The sequence below is a fragment of the Purpureocillium lilacinum genome, assembly GCF_023168085.1.
Source record: "Purpureocillium lilacinum CBS 284.36 DNA, scaffold_2, whole genome shotgun sequence".
Taxonomy (NCBI): Eukaryota; Fungi; Ascomycota; class Sordariomycetes; order Hypocreales; family Ophiocordycipitaceae; genus Purpureocillium; species Purpureocillium lilacinum.
In genome coordinates this window covers 2820-24080 of record NW_027072112.1, presented here as the reverse complement: position 1 = coordinate 24080, position 21261 = coordinate 2820, and the positions used below count along the sequence as shown (strand labels likewise).

General features: G+C 53.0%; 5 protein-coding genes across 5 annotated transcripts; 2 read left to right on the top strand and 3 right to left on the bottom strand.

Moving 5' to 3' along the window:
* Positions 1 to 1781: 1781 nt before the first annotated feature.
* On the bottom strand, positions 1782 to 5122 carry PLICBS_001802 (uncharacterized protein; the record flags this gene model as incomplete). The annotated part of the gene is made up of 5 exons (XM_065599908.1): positions 1782 to 2330; positions 2397 to 2516; positions 2619 to 3049; positions 3230 to 4543; positions 4600 to 5122. The coding sequence occupies 5 exons, from the start codon at positions 5120 to 5122 to the stop codon at positions 1782 to 1784; spliced, it is 2937 nt and encodes a 978-aa protein (XP_065455980.1).
* A 1143-nt stretch (positions 5123 to 6265) lies between these two features.
* PLICBS_001801 (uncharacterized protein) lies at positions 6266 to 8660 on the bottom strand (the record flags this gene model as incomplete). The annotated part of the gene is made up of 4 exons (XM_018321398.1): positions 6266 to 7218; positions 7270 to 8056; positions 8109 to 8214; positions 8263 to 8660. The coding sequence occupies 4 exons, from the start codon at positions 8658 to 8660 to the stop codon at positions 6266 to 6268; spliced, it is 2244 nt and encodes a 747-aa protein (XP_018178877.1).
* A 2219-nt stretch (positions 8661 to 10879) lies between these two features.
* Positions 10880 to 11922, top strand: PLICBS_001800 (uncharacterized protein; the record flags this gene model as incomplete). Its single annotated transcript, XM_065599907.1, has 2 exons — positions 10880 to 10902; positions 11001 to 11922. The coding sequence occupies 2 exons, from the start codon at positions 10880 to 10882 to the stop codon at positions 11920 to 11922; spliced, it is 945 nt and encodes a 314-aa protein (XP_065455979.1).
* A 2646-nt stretch (positions 11923 to 14568) lies between these two features.
* PLICBS_001799 (uncharacterized protein) lies at positions 14569 to 15075 on the top strand (the record flags this gene model as incomplete). The annotated part of the gene is made up of 1 exon (XM_065599906.1): positions 14569 to 15075. One exon carries the CDS (start codon positions 14569 to 14571, stop codon positions 15073 to 15075), a length of 507 nt encoding a protein of 168 aa, XP_065455978.1.
* A 2688-nt stretch (positions 15076 to 17763) lies between these two features.
* On the bottom strand, positions 17764 to 19272 carry PLICBS_001798 (uncharacterized protein; the record flags this gene model as incomplete). Its single annotated transcript, XM_065599905.1, has 4 exons — positions 17764 to 18276; positions 18327 to 18537; positions 18602 to 18714; positions 18766 to 19272. 4 exons carry the CDS (start codon positions 19270 to 19272, stop codon positions 17764 to 17766), a joined length of 1344 nt encoding a protein of 447 aa, XP_065455977.1.
* Between the last annotated feature and the right edge of the window lie 1989 nt (positions 19273 to 21261).

Here is a 21261-nt window from a genome sequence, read left to right as displayed (position 1 = left end):
AGGCTTCTTACCATGTCCCAATGACGTTCAGGTCCCGAAATGAGGTCATCCCCATCGGGCCATCCGATTTCCTCCCGCAGCGACGGTCGACGGTACCACTATGGAGTGCTCTGGTGTGACCTCTTCGCCGACGCTGGTCCACGTATGCCAATGCGAAAAAGGCAAACTACACTATTTACCTTTGAAGGTGAAAGCTTTAGCCATCTACGAAGAATCATCAAGCCTAGCTTTCGTGTAAGAGGAGCATGAGTCTGTTGTCGCAAGCTTTGTCTTGGTAAGATTCATGGTGCAGGGAACGGTTCAAGTAGTCTGCTATTATAGCCCCGGGCCAGTCAGCGCCGACGAATGGCTGCACTGCACGCAGGGTGACGAGTTCAAAGTCCAATGCTGCTCGTGCAGAATTGCAAATGCACGTGATGTCCGCGCGATGTATCTTCACATTACATCAAGTATTCATATGTGTAAACTGCTTAAGATATCTCCTTGAGGCCTGCCATGTCATGTCAATCCCAGTAATGTCGTGTTGGATGGTTCGTAGCCCCAAGTTGAAGAGCATGCACTGAGAGGACCTACGTAATCATGACGGAGGGACTGGACAGCGCCATTTAGCCTGAAGGACAACATTTGACGGAAGTAGAAGGACAGTCTTCTCGAGAGAAGGAAAACCGAGATGATGAAGCCGTTACATGAACGTCTAAAGCTCCATGATGTGGATTATATTCTCTTGGTTGTGGATGGTCCATGAAGTCTAGGGTGGGCGCTGTAGTGCGCCGTCCAGGCACCCTACCGCGTCAGTGGGCAGCGCTACGTCCAGCGCTGGAAGGAACAGCGGCATCCATCACAACTCACAAGGTCGGTAACAGTACACTTTGTTGCTGGAACAAACAAGTTGCAGCAATATACCAGCTCTGACTTCGTGCTGCGCGCCATGCCATGCCAGTCCATGCTATCCACTCTGTCCCAGCGCAGCCCCTTTGTGCACGCCAAAATAAAGTACCGTGATGCCGAGTCCGCGTATCGTGCCGGGGTCGCACAACAGACGCCGTGCGCCGATGGGTGGAACGGGTGTTACACAACAGACAGCTTGGGGAAACATTGCATCACGTGAGCTTGGACGCAACGTCCACTGCGCAAGTGAATGATTGAACCGGTGACTGTTGTTCAGCTTGCCACATCGAACATGAGCTCTCACTGCAAGATGCCTGGAGGCAGGCGGTTGAAGCGGGTTGTGATTAGGCTGGTGTCGCCGGCCCAGGCGCGTTGGCCAAGGAATGCGGTCGGCTCCCTGCCACTGACTGCACCGCCGCGTCGCGTTTGGCCTGGTACAGTCTCTGGCATTGGCAGCAGAGACGGCCTTTGCGGCTATGGAGCAGCAGGTATTTGGCTCATCAATTGAGCTGAGACATTGAGCTGAGACGATTGAAATTGGATCCTCGTCGCGGGAGCGTTCGCTACAAGAGACTTAAGTAGAGCGTTTGCCGTCAGCTCGATGGAGCCGCGTGTTGCGTTTTTCTCGCGCGGCGCCATTGATGAGAGCCGTTTTAGATTGGCATCGGCGGACAACACACAACAAGATCACTGTCGACCACGCGCAGCCATGACGCCAAACGCCAAACGCCGGGCAGTAGAGGCACATGGTACCTGCCATCTTCCTCCCATTTTCTTCTCCTGGTATACCACGACGCATCAAACAGCGAGGCGGTTGCCGAGTCGTCGGACAGCCTTGACGCGCGAGGCTTCACGTTAGCGGCGGCGTCGCCTTTCCAGCCCCTCCGTCGGACTCAAGGTAGGGCGCGATCACATATTAGGACTGCGGACAGGGTTCGGTCGAAGTGCTGGCCATCCGTGAAGTCTGGAGTGCAAAACGACGAGTCGCCGAATTGGGCGCAGTGCGTGCGACAAGTTCTCGACTTGTACAGCGCAATGCCGGGCTCCGCGCACTCTTGCGTGAGGTCGCCATTACAAATGACTGTTGCGCCGTCGATGGTAGCACCGCAAAGATCCCTGGCCGTCAGTGCTTTCCAGGTCAATCCGGACGTGGCAATCGTGCCCGTGTTTGCATTGAGGGCTCCAAATTGGTACTCCGGGGTGCAACCGCCGTTGCTACCGGATCCGGGACCGCAATTGCCGTCGATGTAGATGCCCACGCAGTACCACGGGCTTTCGAGCGGCGGGTATCCTGGGTTTGATGTTTGCGGTGGCGGCGGAATCCAGATCGGGTCGGGGATGCATGGGCAACCGTAATAGTTGCTGAGGCAGACCGCATTGCCATTGACGAACCCGCCCTTGCAGCCATTGAGAGAACAGCTCTGTCTGGTGCCACATGTTGACTGTTGTCAGGCGTGTCAGCATCGGGCGGCCCAGGCTTGAAGCGCAGTGGAGGCTGTCAAACTTACCGCGACCGGGTTGCACACGCATCCCGCAAAGTGGCCTCGACAGCGAGCCGTGTTGGAATTGCTGTCAAAGGAGCCGTTGCAGCCGTTCAGGTCGCAGTTCTTGATGACATTGCACGTGTTCTGCGATGCCGCCGTGTTCGCGTCAGTATTGCTGTGCATCTCGGTGACCAGTGCCCGCCAACCCTCAGGCCGGAAGAGGCACCCAGTTTGCTACTTTCTTACCTTGGTGGCCACGCACTCGCAGCCAATAAAGTTGCCCTGGCATCGAGCCACGCCATTCGAGTCGTAACCTCCCGCACAGCCGTTGAGATCGCAGCTCTGCTTCTTGCCGCATGTTGTGGCTGTGGCCTTGCATTTGCAGCCCTTGAAGAAACCCGTACATTGCGCGAGCGGCTCACTGCCTGAGAAGGCGCCCTGGCAGTTGTTCATATCGCAGCTTTGCGGATCTCCGCAGGTTCCTGGGGTTGCCGCGCACTCGCATCCAACAAAGTTGTTGGTGCAGTAGGCCTTGCCGTTCGACAAGGAGAAGGCACCGGCACAGCCGTTGAGTCCGCAGCTCTGAGGCGACCCGCACGTGTTGGGTGTCGCGTTGCAGGGGCATCCCTTGAAGAAGTTGGTACACTGGGCGTAGCGCACGCTCCCCGAAAAGGCGCCTTTGCAATTGTTCAGGTCGCAGCTCTGTCGGTCGCCACAGGTGTGGCCAGTTCCGATGCACTCACACCCGATGAAGTTTTGGCTGCAGTAAGCTTTTCCATCCGTGAGACTGTACTTTCCTTCGCAGCTATTGAGGTCGCAGCTTTGATGCGGTCCACATGTGTTGGTCGTCGCCGCACACTCGCAGCCTTGGAAGTTGCCAGTGCACTTGGCAAACGGAGCCAACCCGTCGAACTTGCCAGCGCAGCCATTGAGGTCGCAACTCTGATGCGCCCCACAGGTCGTCTTCGTCGCCTCGCATTCGCAGCCGATGAAGTTTCCCGTGCACTGGGCAAACTTGGTCAGGCCGTTGAACTTGCCGGCGCATCCATTCAGATCGCAGCTCTGATGAGGACCGCATGTCGTATTCGTTGCTGTGCACTCGCAGCCCTCGAAGTTGCCCGTGCACTGGGCGTATTGGGCAAGCCCGTTGAACTTGCCGCCACATCCATTGAGGTCACAACTCTGATGAGGTCCGCATGTCGTGCTTGTTGCTGTACATTCGCAGCCCTCAAAGTTGCCTGTGCACTGGGCGTACTTGACCAACCCATTGAACTTGCCCACGCATCCGTTCAAATCACAACTTTGGTGCGCCCCGCAGGTGGTGCTGGTTGCAACACACCGACAACCCTTGGCTGGCCCAGTTGTACACGTGGGATACTTGGCAAGACCATTGAACGAACCCGCACAGTTGTCGCAGCTTTGAGGAGCTGCGCAAGCCGGACCTGTGGGCTGAGGCATAGCCGAAAAGGTTATGGGCGCGTTGAGCATGGTGATTGTCTCGACCGGGCCGATGCCAGGCTTGGAGATCGTGGTTCCCGACGAAGCTGGTTTTGCGCAGATGTTCGCATTAACGCAGTCTCTGTACGATGTATAAAGATACACCATGAAGGCTTGGCCTTCTGGAGATCCGCTGGTGTACTGGGTGTGATCCAACCAGGAATAGGGGTTAACGGCAGGCGAGAAGATGCCATTTGTGTCCTTACCGGCCAGATTCCTCCGGTTTGTATCTGCCCAGGTGATGTACTTTTGCGGAAACATACTGGGGTCGTTCGTCGCCATTCGATATGCTATTGCTGTTAATAGAGCGGTGCCGGATATTTCGCCAAACCAGCTATCAGCGTCGAGATAGTTGTGTAGCAGACCGTTCTCGAATCCCGATAGTAATGCCCCATCAAGTATCTCTTTTATCCAAGCTTTCAACTGGCTCACTTCTGATGCCAAGGATGACGACGATATGGACCAACTCTGCAGCGTATGCAGCACTCGTACCATACCGTAGCCGGCCCAGCCATTGCCTGTAGCCCAGAGACCCTCATCCTGGGACTGTGGCCCTATAATGTGTCGCCAGTTTAGCTTTTGGCTGGTCTTAAGCACGTCGCGATACAAGCCACACTGCCGAACCGTCTCAGCCATTAGGGAGACATTGTTCGTTTGCACGGCCAGGTACGCCACTATGCGGGTGATTCGTTAGCCTCCTTGGAGGGCATGGTTGGAAGAGGACACAAACAGAACGGGAAGGACATGGCGACGTTATCAGCCCATAATTCTGCAACGTCGGGCCGGTGGGAGATTGCGCCGTTGCTCCATCTTGGAGCATCCTCGAGCAGGTAGCTGGCTTGCCGATCTGATGCGTCGAGATACGTGCTATCTGATTGTCCCAAGAGTATCGCGGAAACCCCGAGGGATGCCGGGTCGCCGACGGCAGAGTTGCCGACAAGAACCTGGGAGTTGCGGTTGATGAACTGCTTCGCATAGGCGAGAGCAAATGTTGAAGGGTCTGCCGCGGGGACTCCGTCCTGTGGGAATGGCTTGGACCCAAACACGGACAATTCGGGATTGTAGAGCTCTAGCAAGGCCTCTGCTGCTGTACCCCATTCCCAGGAGTGCGAAGCTGAATCGACCATGACTTGCGCTGCCGCGTAAGGGTCGAAGCCTGCGTTGACCTCCTTGGCGACGCCGATGCTGGCGAAGAGAGCCACACAGAGTAGCAGTAAGCCATGATCGAAGCGGTTCATCATTGGACTGGCCATGGCGACCCGGCTAGAAGTAAAAGACCGTGATATCATACCTGCCTAGGTAGAGGAACCCATGAAGTCCAGGCCGTAAGTGGCTACAGTAGTCAAAAAAGTCGCGGTGCGGACGACACTCGGTCTCAATACATGGAGCCTGAATCTTGCTATATATGGCAAATTGCACAGCAACTAGATGGTGTAGGAAGGCCAGGCTACCATGCAAGGCAGCGGTACCTGAATATATCGACGCGCGCACGTCGGTCTTATGGCCCAGGGATCCGCCGCGCTTGCCGTACTTTCCGGCTCCGTCTGTGTAAGCACTGATTATGTGTACGAAGCTGGATCACGAGGCGATTTTAAGCCCAGTCTCGACGGCATTCAGATGAGTGCAGACGCTCGAGCTTGGTCACGAGGAACGCTACCTCACAAACTTTGAAGGAATCTACGTAACTTCATTCCAGACGTCGTAATTGTATGCGTCTTGTCCTAGGCGGCGATGCTCGCGCTTGTTCACGTTCGCTCTCTCTTCTGACACAGGTGTTCCGTTTCGGCACAAAGTAACAAATCATGTAGACACCGCAATGGCTTCGGTCTTGCCTGCTCCCCGCAGAAGTGTGACAGTAGGCAGCAGTAGTGGATAGTTAGCGCCTTCGCCTGGCGGTTATTGTTGGAGCCCATCAGCAGGATGTGGAATCTCTGGGCTCTGGGACCGACCTGTGACCGACCTGGGGCCCACTACGAGAGGAGGCGAACAGAATGATGACATTTCCTGGTACCAAGCTTGCCAAGTTGATCAGGGGCATCTGCACCAACCAGGGAGCCGTAGTCTCATTTGCAGTGCTCGAGGTCCCTGGCAGTGCACACGATTCTATCATTTGTAACACCTGGCCCCGTCGCCTGTCAGAGGTCTCCTCAACTCAATCGGCAACGGATAACGTGGCGCCGGGAACTGTCGACCAGGCTCGCCATGCGCTGCCACTACATACAACAGATGCCATTCAACGGAACACGAGGGGCAAGTATTCATGTTGAGAGTCGGATATGGTTGAACGGCCGTTGGCCTGGCCGCGCCGCCAACATTTCCCAGGCACAACAATTGCCCGACGAGGAAAACCTATGTACACGAAACAAATGAACATATCAGGTTCAGTCGCGGCCATCCTACGGGAAAATTCCTTGGCTCAATGGTACCCGAAAGCCGGTTACGGCTCTTGAGGTCTCCACATCGGCACTTATATCCTCTGACTTCTTTGGCGGCGTCGTGCGAGTCATAGCCCTAAACGCCTCCTCTTCCAACTCCTGCGGGCTAGCAGTCGGTTTGGTCTCCGAATGGCTCTCTGCTGCCGCTTCCTCCTCGTTCTTCTCTTTCGCCTCTGGCTTCTCAAAGTCCCATCGAAGTCCCTGTCGACGATCCTTTTCTTTCTGGATGTTCTCAGCCAACTCTGTCGTGGTGTTTAGCTGCACCGTATAAACTGGGTTGCCGTTGTCTCCAGCAGACGGCAGCATTTTCCCTGGTCTATACAGAGGAACCGCGCGGCACGCGGATATTAGGGCACAATGGAACTTATTGCTTCGCTGCGACCGCAGCTTGTCGTCCGACCAGTTGTTGCGGTGAGTGAATCCCAGCCTTAGTTCCATTTTATTCAACTCGTGGAGTGACGTGACGTTGAGTGCCAGACTTCCCGGAACGTAGTCACGAGGATTATCGAACAGAAATTTGTCGAGGATCGTCCGGAGCTTGGCAAGATCTTTGAAGCTCGTGCGGAAGTCGACAAACATGCTCAGCGACTGGCGATTGATGCCGGATCGTGTGTAGTTGTCAATACCCTTTTGGTAAAGCTGATCATTTGCGATTTGTAGCTCTGAGTTATTGTCGAGTCGGCGGAAGACAGTGTAGAGCAGCGACTGTCTCTTGACGGCGTATGTCGAGCCGGTTGCGCCACCCGGAGCCGAGATGCTCACGACGTCCCCTGCATCAAATGGGTGGTCGAAGAAGACGAAAATAATACCCGTTAGGAGATGGTTGAATGTGCGGCCTACGGCAAACGACAGGCCAATAGCGAGGGACGAAAGGATGCTCTGAATTTGCTTGAGGGCGGGGACGTATCGCACAGCTGCCTTGACTTAGCTGTGATCACAGGGTGCCGGACGTGCCAGGGGCTTACCGATGAAGAAAATCATGACGACGGCAATGATTATCAAGCAAAGCCAGTCAAAGGTATTAATGCAATGGTCCATATCAGCAATCGTTCGATAGACGTTGTGACGCGTCTTTCCGGCCTCTGTCACAATACCGACGAACTCCTCCATCTGGATGTCGCCGCTGTCATTCTCGTCGAGGGTATTAAAAATCTCTGCCGCTTCCTTCTCTCTGTCTGGGCCGAGGACCTCGGCAATATCGGACTCCGTCAGCGCGGTATTACCACTTGCGACGAGCGACAACCAGACTCGCCTCGCCAGTGCCCTAGCAGAGGTCGGGTTCGCCCAGGCGCGGTCAATGACAGAGAACGATGATCCTGGTCGTAGCCAATGGGCTTCCGGAGCGTCTGAGATGAAGTTGCCGAAGAGTGACATGATGCTATAACCGTCAATACCCAGCCTAGCTAAGTAGCTTGACACGCGCATGCGGGCCGAGGCCTGCACATCGCCCTTTGCGTTTCGAATGATCATGTCTTCCTCGGCGAAGGCGCTTCCGTTGACTGGGTGAAGGTATAACGAGGCCTCGTAAAGCGTGATGAGTGCATTGTGCACATCCTTGGTTCGAGTCAGGCCAACGTTCGACCGCCGATAATGGTAGTGTACCGCTAGATAGCAGATGAGTATTTTCTCGACAAAGTAAAATACTACCCATAGCTGCAATTGTTCTAGTATATCTTCGATCACGTCGTCCCAGCCAATATCGTCCGGGCCTTTGTTGATGTTTACTGCGAGGTCAGAGTTGTAGTTAATGAACTTGTTGCGGTTAGAATCGGTTAGACGATCGCGTGTAAGCCATGAGACATACCACTGTAAAGCAAGAAAACGTGATTATAGTTGTAAATAGGAAACAGATAGGCCGGCGCATGAATTTGAAAATACGCCAGTAGCGTTGATGAGAAGAGTTGACATATCTAGAGTAGTGAGCTATGCACATTCTGAACACGGTTGTAACGACAAACCTGGCGATGAAACGAAAGAGGTACGGCAGGCCAAGTCCGAATAGGTCAAAGAAAACGGCCGCTATCCAGGTAACTTCTAACCAAAGACATATGAAGAAGACAAGATTTCCGTACTGACTCGCCTGGATCGCCTCGGGCGTCGCATTTTCGTCGGGGAAGGCGTCGCTAGCGAACACAATCAGGGGAATGAGCAACCCCACAAAAACGACCACAACCACAGCGGCATATCGGACTGCCCACCAGAAGAGGCGTCTACGATGATGCACTACTGCGGCCGGCGGAAGAGGCAGAGGCGGTTGGTCGTAGTAGAGTGCCTCATACTTTGGCTCCTCCGGTGTGGAGGTGCGCTTTGGCGCCTCAGTTTCGGCTACACGGGGGCCTGCCTTTACCGTAGCCATTTGCAAAGCACTGTATCAGCGAGTGAAAGCATCAAGTGCCGTGAAATCGAGCAGATTGTTCGTTTTTGGCAGTATGGAAGTTGCCTTAGCGTTTGTTGGCGAAGAGCCCGACCCAGCTCAATAAAGGAAGTGTTCGAAGGCCAAAGAGTGTCGTCTTGGGTGGGTGAGACGGAGTCAGATTTAGACTTCCCGTAGCCGGAGCTCTATCTTATACTGGGTCTCAGTCCTGAACTAAAATAAGTTCAAGGGCTCCCACTGATCAACACCGCCTTCGCGTAACAGGCTTTCTGACTGGGCAGACGTGGTCATTCCGCTTGACGCAGGATCAAGGGGTCCTGACACTTAGCTCGCCGAAGATACGCAAGTGAGTCCCAGCTAATCTCCGTTACCGCCTGGCTGTTTTCGTCCCGTACATGCCCTGTTAAGTGGCTGGCAAGGTGCAGGTCCCATCACTCAGCTGTGAGCGTGGCGTCGCGGCTTACGGCCAGTTTCGGACTGGATGCGCCCTTCCCAGCGGGATCGGCTAGGATTGTCGAGTTCCTTTACCACGATATGGAATCTTGTCTAAGCATATCCGTGTGTAGGAGGCACCATGAAAATCCTCTGCCGCGTGGTCGTGCCAGCACGAGTTTGTTTTGGTATGACCTGTGCACAAGGAAACTAGAAGAAGCAGTGCCGAGACTCAAGGCAGAGGACAGTGTTCAGCACACCATCGGTCAACTGGGATACGACTGTGGGAATATTTATCTTGCAGAGTGTTGCGACTGGCACCATGATTTCTCACCGACTACTGGTGTAAATTGGCTGTGAAGATTTCGCAAAGGCGAGTGATATTCTCGCGGTCAACTCGAGCCCGGCGGTATCTCGATCCATGCTCATATGAATGCTTGCATGAATTCGAAGCCAGGGGTTGCCTGCAAGTAAAAACATGATTCACGCGATTTCCATCTGGTCTGATACAGGCGCTCTGAGTGGGGACATTCGAACGATGAGGATGAGGAATCAAGTTGCTCAGAAGAAGCTAAAGTCTCACGGGACAGGGGTGCCCCTGTCAACACAGGTGAGACAGAGTCAGTGCGAATCAGCCCTGTGCCCCACAGGACCCATCCCTGTTGCTGGACTGTCGTGGAACGTGGAACAATGAACTGCCCAGCCGTTTGAAAACTTCGAATACTTCCAGCTGCACGTTCATGCCATTCTTCTGCCTGTTGCATTCTACGCTTCAACCTGCCTCAGTGTTTCTCCCACGGTGAAGCGACAGAGCTGTTCTCGCATGTACAACCCTTGACCACGCGACAAGACATCTCCGTACAAACGGTGTTTCTGACGCACCCAGCAGTTGGCAGAAAGAGGACAGCATGATCATCATTAGTGAAGTGTCCGCTTATGTTTCCGTAGAATGTGCTAGATTGCGCACATGGGCGATGACCAGTGCCACCCTGTATTGTTTTGTTTTACGCATGGGCTAGGCCGAGCCTCTTAATATGCAATTATTGCATGCCGCGGCCAAGGTTCTACGACCAGACGATTGGTTCCGTTCTACCAGTCTTGTGTGTTGATAAACGTTGAAGCAGTCGACCAAATGGTGACAGTATGATTTCACAAGTATGCGAGAATAGGATGTTAGCAATAATACAGACCGCACGATGGTGTCATGGCAATGCTACCTGTCAATTCGCCTCGAGTTCTCATGACCTGGCGGTGCGATAGCCTCGTTTCTCAGATTGACAAACTGCCGAGGTTCAGCTCTATTGCCGGTATAAAAGTACTCGGCATTAGCGGGTTAGAAAACTCCGTCGGAGGTGCAGTTGAGCTCCCCACTTCGGGATAGTCTTGTAGCTTCCCAATCCCGATCGCGATAAAGACATCCCAAGTGGAGAAATGGTCGTTCAACGCCCTCGGCCCTATGGTAGTCGGCTCCAATTCCGCCATCGCCAGTAGTATATCAGTATCGATGCCGGTATGTGAACAACATTCCTCTTGTTTTGACCCAAGCTCCCGATTTCTCGATTCCTTGCGTTTCTCGCCCTATGAGGTTGGATCGGCCATCTCTTTGACCATTGCATTCGGGATCCTGCTTTAATGCCCCGAGGAATTACCCGAGCAGTCAGTCAATAGTCTGTCGCCCTCCTGAGAATAATCTGTATCTACGAAAAAGAAGAATCGTTTTGGAAACGGCCCATCGGATCCTGATCATACCCCTACCGACAGGGAGCATCATGTCTTCGACTGCAAACATCTCGTTAGCGGCAACTCCAGAAGCCCCCACACGGTGTGTTACTCGTGTTTTTGCTCCTAGCTCTCTACCTTGAAGGGCACTAACGACGTCTTGTGATGCAGGCGCCGGCCAGGTTCGACCATCCAGGTCGAGTTCGGAGGACAAAAGGTAGATGTACTCAAGGGTGGCTACTACGACCGTTACCGTATGAACCCAGACCTGAACGAAGTGGCCCATGATCTGGGTGCTGGGCCCGACATCAGCTTCTTCTTGGACGTTCCGAAGAAACTGGTCGATTCGAGGGTCGGCCAAATATACGCACCCAACTTCTATTATCGCACGAGGAGTGTTCAAATTCTCTTTGTCGCACCGCTCCACCGCTTAAGGTCCAAGCTCCCATCACCTTTAGAGCCCATCATGGCCTTGCCCGGCTACGGTTTAGTCGCGTTAACGTTTTACTCGTACCTCATATGCGATAACGATCCCTACAACGAGGTCTCGATTTCCATCGTCGTCCGCCAGCCTGGTAAAGACAGTCACAGCGCGACCCAACTTCTCAGTTCTATGTGGAATCGCACGTTCTACGGGCATGTGTTGGCTCTACCCGTCGATACAGAAATTGCGCGAGTGCGCGGGGTGTACGGATACCAGTTCCCTAAATGGCTCGCCAACATTGGCTTCCAGATGGGCGATCAAAACATCACGGCCGAAATTACGGCAACGGATGGGACACCGGATCTATGGCTAGACGTACCCCTCCCCACGATGAGAACTATCCCGTCGCAATCTTCGATCATAACCAACAATGCGATAAACAAGATCGACGGGAAATGGTTCCAAGTTAAAGTGCAAACCAACCCGCTCCTCGCGGCACAATGCCTTTTCCCTGGGAATGTCAAACTCTCTCGGACCGAAGGCCCATTGAGTAGACTCCTCAATGAACTGGGTGTGTCTACAATCTTACGGATGGACGTCCTGAAGGATGCGCAAATGGTCTTAAACATGCCGACGCAAATAGAGACCTACGATAGGGTCGATCCCTAAAGGTCGCTTTACGATTCTGGCAGCTTGCCGAACCCATGGCTTTACACGCCACCATGGGGACTCTTATCATCGTCCAAGATTTGTTTACTAGCCAACCCTGCTGGCATGCGGCGCAGGAGCCAAGAAAGATGCTTATATAACGTCTGATGCCGGCATCGCCGATTAAGGTTTGCATTGAAGACATAGGACTAGTAGGCACTAAAATTGCATGGCCTTTAAGATGGGTACATTGTTATGAGATGTTCCTCTTCATTTTTAGAAAGACAAAAGGAGACCCCTTTGTCCTTTTTTGCTACAGGACGGTCGGCGGGTACCAGACCTCTGTCTTAGTCTAATGCTTTGCCCAAACTGGCTTGCCGTGTTCCCAAACAATATCAAAATGAACCTTTGCAAACTTCCAGTCGCGATCGCCCACACGGCGTAAGTCACATGTATACCAGCCGCCGACTTCCCAAACCTCACCGGGGTTGTCGCTGAGACGATGAATGCAATGCGTGTAGGAGTGTGTAGAAGCACTGTCGCCTTCGATATTAACTTGATGATTTGTACTCATGTGATGAGTTGCTGCAAATTGGCTGAGCCCCGGCTTTTCGCTATTGCCCGCGACCCAGTCTGCAGTCCCTTCACGTCCAACATGCCTGAGGTAACTGCCGTCTGGAAGCTTGACTGGGATTTCGACAATGCCATCCTCCGCCAGAAGATCCTCGTAAGCGGTCCAATTCTTCGTATCAATTGCATGAGCAAAGGAAATGAGTAAGTCGCTAATAGTCAAGCGATCCAAGAGGTACCCGACGTCCGAGGCAACCGGTGGTGCGTTTGTAGCCATTGTAGATTAGAGGAGGCCGGGTGCTTTTTTCGTCTCTAACACTGTATTCTTTGCAGTCTATATAGGCCAGCAAGATAGGCGAGGCGAAACTGCAGTATGGCAGCGTCTTATAGCGTTTGTAGATTTGGCATAGCCAGTCCCGGCCTCGGGAATCGGGACGTCGCGCTCGAGATTTCGCGCTCGGGCTTCGCGCTCGGGGTCAAAGACTACCGATTAATTATACGTCCCCGATTTGCCTTTCCAACAGTACAGCATGTACAGTACTCTATGGGACACGTCATGGTGTTGCACGCTTCCTGCTTTGAAGTCGATTGTTTTGTTGGATGTGAGAATAGACCAGCCAACCATGCATGCGACAGGACCAAGGGGGAAGGTCGGAAAATAAGGCATTGCCGAGATGCCTGCTCTGCCGTTCCGGCTGATCCCGAACATCATCCGCTTCCGGGTACGCGAAAAACGGCTCGGATCGGATGTGGGGGAACTGAGGAGAATTATTCTGTCGCCCAAGTACTGTACTGTAATGCCGTCCAATATCTCGATGACGGATCTCGGAACATCTCGCGGTACGGCCTCCTGCCATTTCCTGTGAGGCATTCTGGATACCCCAGCGTCTCGTCGAGTAATCTCAAGCATAGATACGTTCTTGCTTCCCGCCCTTTTATTCGCGCCCAAGGCCTGCCTGCTGCTTCGACTATATGTACGCTGATCTTCTCGCGCGAGATGTAAAGCCAGAGTCAATCACCTATAGCAGGCACAAGAACAGAACGGAAGGATCACTGCACTATACGTCTCATAGTCACAGACCTTCGCAGCAGAAAGCAGGTAAAGAAATGTGTCTCGTCGGGCCGGTTGGGGGAGAGCCCTTTCGACCTTCAGCCGCTCCAGGATATGATATCCCTTCTCGAGTGCTCCACTTGGTCAAAACCCCCTTCTTGCCTCCAATCTTCCAGCATCGCCCAAGCGCCGAACGACGCTTCAACTTCGGTCAGCCCGCCTGTACACTGAGCTATGCATCTGGGGCCAAGCCCGTTGGATGCGCCTTGCTTGAGGAGATGCCAAAGGATGATATTAGACGGACCGTTCAACAAATGAAACATGGTGATGGAGGATTGAGTGTATGCTGGCTAAAGACTTGAAGGTCCATGCAGGTAGCTATTATACTCGCGACAGCGCTAAAAAGACGACTGAGTGAAACCAGCACACAAGACTACGAGAACCTACTATGAAGCCTTTAATTTACTTAAAATGCGAGTACTACTAGCTGCTAGTAGTAGTCCTATTGCACTTCTCAGCTTCTTGATCCACCATGTCTCAAATAGCTAGGCCGACTGGACCCAATGGAATATCCATCTCACTACCTGGGGACATCTTAAAGAATCCGCCAATCTTGTTGTTGAAGGGCACCTGCGCGTCCATTCCAGGCTTGGTGGCCCTGTATCACCTCTCGCATGACATACCGTTAGAGCTTTCGGCCAGCGTCCGAGCCTGCTGCATGACTCACAAACCATCTACTGCTTAGGCACAGCCTGCATACTAACCTCGAAAGGCTGCAGGCCGAGACCGATGACGATGAGTCAATTGCCGCCATCTATCAAGCGAACAAATATCCCGTCAATCTTTTGAGTTGCTCTCGGTTCCGTACAGCTCATTCATGGCCCTTGCGCCCTGATGATAAGGCCGACTCTGGAACCGAGAACCTACGCCGTGCAAAACAATCCGCAAGGAACGCCAATACTGCACCGAGCTGGCTTTTTGTCGGACTTCGCATCTGCCATATCTGCTCCGATTGCCTCCTGCACGCTATGAATAGCGCTTCCAGAATGGCTACTCCAACCAGAAACTCAACCCTTACATTTCGCGAAGTCACCGAAGAAAACTGGCGCGCGGTAGCAAATTTGAGTCTCAAAGAGGGTCAGACAGGAAACCTCGCCCCTAATGTTTGGTCTCTTTGCGAAGCTCATTACTCGGAGGACGCCTGGGTGCGAGCCATCTATGCTGATGGGACGCTTGTCGGCATGCTCATGATGGCAATTTGGGACCCTGATGAGGCATACTACATTTGGCGATTCATGATCGACGGCCGATATCAGGGGTTGGGGTTCGGTCGGCAAGGAATAGAATATGCAATCGCGCAGATACAACAACACAATCCTCAGGCAAAGACGCTAGGGGTCATGTCCACACCACCAGAGGGGAAGCAGAGCGAGAACGTGCTGAAGAATGTGAAACCGGAGGACTCGCCTTATAAGTTCTATGAGAAACTTGGCTTCGTGGAAATCGCGCCACCAGATGAAGATGGAGAGATTATGATGTCTATAGACCTATAGATGGCTTAATTGATAGCCGGGTGTTTGTTGACACGACTGTTCTTTGCAATAGAGATGGGCGTGCCTATCCTCGACGTCAGGGTCAATGTCGCGAAACAGGCATATGCCGCGGCCGCGACCCGCTACTCGCCTCGTAAGCGTCGGGACTACTACAGGCCTGCCCTCTTGGCCCCGCGCGCTGCAATTGCTGCAATATGGCGGGACATTGTGGTTTCAGTTGCTGGCGCAGTCACAGCCCTCCAGCTCTACTGCTGCCTAGCAGGCGTAACCGCCACTGCTTCAATCACCAGCGAGCAATCCCCGCGCTGTTCGAAGTGACAACGTGGTGGCGACCCTGTCTCGACGAGGCGGGGTTGTCGGAGCAAAACATGGGTATAGACGAAGGCGCGGCTTCTGTTCAAAGGCCGCCAAGCCTGGCACTGAAAGCCAAGCGCAATCGGCCCATCAAGCACAAGAAGCAACTGAAAAGGGAAGAGACGTAATATGGGCTGACTTGGTTCCGGGAGCAGCTGAGCTGTCTCAGACACATTGAACGAGCTGACGTTGCAGTTATAAGCACGGGGAAACATCACCCCGAGCCAATAAAAGCACGAGCCCTGTGACAAATGTTCTTGTCGTCTTGCGCCATGTGGTGTTCCATGCAACCGTCTTCATGTTGAATGGTAACCTTTGCAAATCTTGGCTGCAGCCCTCTGTCTCGTACTCATGGTTGGCGTCCCAGGCAGATCCAGAGGCTGTGTTACATGTCGACGCAGGAAGAAAGGGGTATGTATACACCAGCCTAAATGACACTGTGCTGTAGACTAACCAAAGCATCCGCAAGTGCGACAGAGCGACCCCCGATTGCAAGCAATGCAAGAAGTCTGGTCTTCCATGTGGCGGTTACGGCAGAGATCTCACATTTGTACACTCTACAGTGCAGTGGATTGCTCCAGGTTCAAGGGAAGGCGAGAACTTGTCGCGCCCTGCTGGGCGACCCTGGCTCACACGATACGCGAAGACATATAATGATTCCAAGCCCGGTCTACCTGACCCGTTGGTCAGATCGGCCAGAGAGCAGCTTTATCTGGGGCACCTCTGGGACGTAATGCTACCGCGGGAGCAACAGGTAGCAGTTGGCACTGCACGGCCAGGTGCTCAAAACTGGGCCACTCTTATAACTCAACTGTACGACAAAGAACCGGGCCTCCGGCATGTTGTCATTGCGACTGCCATGGGTTGCCTCGCATCGTTGGGGACTGGCAGGCAGGAGATGCTAGCCAAGGCACTGGAGACATATACTCAAGCTGCGCGAGAGATTGGGAAAGCATTGCAGAGGCAAACAGCGTATAAGAGCGATGGCTTAGTTGTTGCCTCTGCTCTCATGGCTTCATTTGACGTAAGTTATCGCGCATGTGGCTTCTAAGTTAGGTAGAAGCTGACACCCACACTAGCTTGTTTTCGTTGCCAACGACGAGCCTACGGTCTTGGCATGGTCCGGCCACAGCGAAGGGCAACTTGCAATGTTTCTTGCGCGAGGTCCAGAGGCATTCGCTGGGGGCGTCGCTCACCAACTCTTTGCCGACAGTCGTATCAACATGGTGCGTTCTGTGTGAGCGTTGCTCCCGCCGTGTGTAGCACTGACTCATTTACCCTGTTTAGGCAATGTTGGCAATCGGAACACGAAAGTCGTCACCTCTTAATGACCACAGATGGAAGACGATTCCCTGGACGACACAAAATAAGTCAATGAAAGACTGCCTCATGGATATTCTCCTAGACATTCCGACTCTGCTGGAGCAACTAACAATCTTGCTGGCCTTTCCAGGTTCCATCGCGGGTGATGTTGGACGGACTCGATTGCGCAATTCCTGTGAAGAGGTAGAATCTGCACTGAATCGGTGGAGCTTACAATTCGGCACGCAGATCCTGAAATTTGACTATACTGTCACTGGCCTGCCCCTGCCGACCCCCCACGGGGGTGCCGAGTTTTCGTTGCTTCATCTATCGATCGTGTACTGGTTTATTGGCATGATGCTATTCTCTGTCAAGGGCCTGGCCTTGAACTTGTCGTCTCCTGGCGACGTTGAAATGATTCAGGTAGACGTCTTGGCAAGGAAGTGCGGAAGAGCAATTCCACTACTTTTTGAGCCATCAGCGGGCCTCTCACAGAATATTTCTGGACTCATGGCACTTAGTATCGCCATGCGATACTTCGCAGTCATGGAGCTCCCTGGGCAGCAGAGTGAGGAGGCTCGGAATCTCCAAGCTCTACACAAACAAAGGCTTGCCGGCACAAGCGTCTACAGACTGTTAAAGCGAATGAACGGTGGAAGAGATGCATTTATGGGGCAGGGCTATGACCCCAAACGCACCCAGTATCTGCAGCTATCTCTCTGGTTTTAATGACTTGCAAATCAATTCCACGGCCGCAGAGTGCAGGCGGCATGTGATCGCCACGAATTGTGGCCAAATCGCGGCTAGCAGGCCGCTCATCGGTCTCCAGAACCCAGGAGCTGAAGGCTTTTGAATCACTGGTATCAACAAAAATATATCGGCGCCAGAGCGCGTGTATTGTATATTGTATGCTTCACGAAAACGAGCAGGGATGCGAACTGTGTTCCATAGGTCATGTATAAGGATCAATATTTGGGACACTCGACGGTATCGAGTCCACCTGCACGTCACACTACACGGCTAGTCCGCTGGCTATTGGTAGGTATATTCTGCCTGAACGCCGGGGCAAGGACTTGCAGGCAGGTAGTCGTCGACCTCGACCCCTTTCATGCGGAAAAGATGCCGTCGGATCTTCGCGATCTGACTGTTGTTGTGCGCCGTATTCAAGGGGTTCCCATATTGTAAAGAGAATCCATCTGTGTGATTCACGAAATGATTGCAGTCGGGGGCGTTGTGCATAAACAGCGACCAGAATTGCGTTCCGATTGCCACTGGTCTGGGTGTCGTCTGTCGGCTCTCAATGATTCCGAAAAAGTCCTCAAGCGAACTGGCGGTTGGGATGTTCCCGGTCCAGTCGTACTCTCCTGCCATGTACGTCTTCCCCGCTGAACCGACAATGTCGATATCGTTTTGCAAAACACTAGAATTGGTGGGATAAAAATGATTGGAGAAGATGTCGACCTCACGAATTGCGAGGTGGCTTTTGTTGATACCATATGTTCCATCCATGATCAGCTTCTTCGGTGCGAGGCTTTTCACAAATTGCTGCGCCAAGTTAGAAAAAGCTTCATGGAAAAGGCCGAGCAAATTCTTACAGATATCTCAACCGTCCACTCGTTCGGCACATTCATGTCTCGGAAGATTGGACCGCTGAGTTCGTTGCCCGTCTCATATGCAAAGATGGTTGCATCGTTGGCGTAGCTCAGACCTGTGTAAGGGTTTACGTGGGTGATTAACTTCTTGATGTAGCGCTTGAAATCGTTGATAATGACAGGGTTTGTGTAGAATTGTTGTACTCGGGGGTCGCTAGTACCGTGATTAGCGGGAACGCAGCCAGACGTCATGGTCACGATCCGGAGTTCTGACGTACACAGAACCGTAGCCATCCGCGCCGCTGATGTTGATACCACGGAAGCGGCAAAAGTCAAATTTGCCACCGTGATAGTAGTCCTGGTTGCTGATCAACTGGCTGTCTCCCCGCTGCTGTGTCTGCTAGTTGAATCCAAGCCTTACGTAGTTATCAACCAGTGGTACCTGGACCCTCAACCCATGCTGACGGGCCTGAAATATTGCCCAATCGATAGCCTCGAAAGCCTTTTCGTTCCATTCGTTGAGGCTCGGCATCAGGCTCAGAGGATTTCCAACACTTATTCCGAGAGTTTGGCTGCGAATCGTCCTGGCACCCATCGTTTGAAGCGTGTTCATAACCTCAACAACCCGACCCTTGGACGGGTAGCTCGCATTGAACTTTGGGTAAAACGGCGATCCGGGGGGAGGAATAACATTTTCGTCGAGTCCGAGCCAGTACACGTTGGCGCCAGCAGCTGTCCATGGAGCACCATTCAATTTGAGCTGGGTGCCCTCGCGGTAGACGTGAGAATTTCGCTCCAGCAATACCTGTAGCGGCTGGAGAAAGGTGTCCAGGATTTGGGGGGTCAAGTGGAAGGCCGAGAGTGCCTGCTTCAAGAGCCACGAGTCGGGTTGTGGAGCTGCGTAAGTCGCCGTGGCAACAAGCAGCATTTCCAGGTGTAGGAACCTCATTTTGCACTCCGATGGGTCGGTTGATGCAACTAAGTGAGTCGAATACTTGTCGCCGTTAATGTATGATGGCGATCTCGGATGGAATGTCCTCATTTGGCACGTAAACTCCTCTGAACTATAAAAGACCTTATATATGCAATGTGAAACGCAGTTTCATAAGTCCGCAATGGATTCGGCCTTAGTGACTGCTACACGGACATATAAGTCCCCGGAATACCTTGCCCCTGTCACCGGGTGAATGCATAGAGGCAGAGTTTAAGGGATCGGTCAACTGGTAAAGCCAAAGACGGATGCATGACTGAGTCGATGCACACATGGGCGAGCTGAATAGAAGTAGGTGTTATTTTTCATGTTCTAACCATGCGTCCTGTGGACCTTCTCATACAAGGCACAGTGGGGAAGTCCAACCCTGTTTGCTGTTCCATGCGTGTAAGTGTCATAGCGGCAGAAAAGAGTGAAAGCTGTGACCGAGTCGGGGCCGAGTCTGAAGTCCTCTGTGGCATTTGACATGCTCTGTAAGGGAGTCAGAGGGAGCGACAGAGGAGTATCTCGAATACGATGCGTCTTGATGGTTATGTGCTATGTAGTGAAATGTATTTCCTTGACTGCCTTTCATGTACGAGTACGCAGCCCAATCAATTCTTTTGTGTATGACCCACGACACCCATCCAGCTACAACATTTGACATGGGACGGGTTTCACGTAGTGGAAAGTGAGTGACGTGTTTCCTATATGTGGAAAATAAAGCCGCCCAAGATCGCTTGGCAGTGCAGGGATCACACAGCCCATGTTACCCGAAGAAGAACTAAGTGCTGGCGTGCAAAGCGGTAAATAACTTATGAATCCGCTGGGGTTTGCCGACTGGTATGCTGAGGGGCTTCATCGGGTGCACATTGTCCCGTGTGCGGCTTATTGGGTTGCGTCGGCCCTACGTATTACCAGTACTGCAGAACAAGGAGTCGGCACGGAGCGGGGGATCGGCACCGGCTCGAAGTGGATCACGGGCCAGTGTTCGTGGTTGTCCACGGGCAGATCGCGTCAATGACACGCCACATTTAGCGCATGCATGGCCGTACCTGGTGAGCTTTCCGTTGATTCCCTTTGAACATTGTTCATGTGAATCAACCAGCTCAAGCTCACGCTCTCGATGCATGGTTATGTACCCTTTTGACTACTATAAGCCCGAAGTCAACCAGTGAAAACGTCTCGACGCTGCATTTATTGATCCTTGTGCAATCTTCGTCAGAATTTTCAGGTTCCCTTATCCTTCATTCCTATAATCTTGTCATTCTGCATTCCAACCGTTGCCCTCTTCGCATGGCAGCGGCTGCTCACGGTCGGATAACGCCCCGGCGGTGTTGGGTGATAGCTCCACATTTTGTTTCCGAGAGCTTTATATGTTCTCCCACGACCGAGAGAGTGTCGAGCGATCATAAGCTCCACTGATGCTGTCGATTTCTTCTGAGCATGGCGGCGCGGCAACGGCGGGTTCAGAGCGGCTCAATATTGCAAACCGATCTAAAGATACCTGGGTGGATGGACGATTGGTTTGAAGATGAGGCTACGAGGTCATTGTGAGTTGCAGTCCGGGCACATGTCGTGTAACCTATGTACGTCACCAGGCGTTGTGATGTTGCACAATGTTGCATAAGCAATTGAGCCTCACGCGCTCATGCGGAAGGGGTGCTCCAGAGTTCGTGCCGAGATCGCGCAGCGGTTCCGCCCCCACACTTGCCGACCTCATGTGCCCCGCAGTTCCACTGCTCAGTCCCCAGGCAAACAGACGGGCGTGCACCCCGCATCAGTCCTCCCTCCGCTCCCCCACATCCGAACGCCCTGCACGACCCTGATTCCACTTTTTGTGAGCTCCACCAACAACCATAGAAGCCGTGACCGGGGCCGTGCAAGTGAGCAAGGAACGTATTTCTTCAGTGGCAAATGGCCAGACGATAGCAACTACTGCTCAATACCATAGCGCCTATTCTGAAG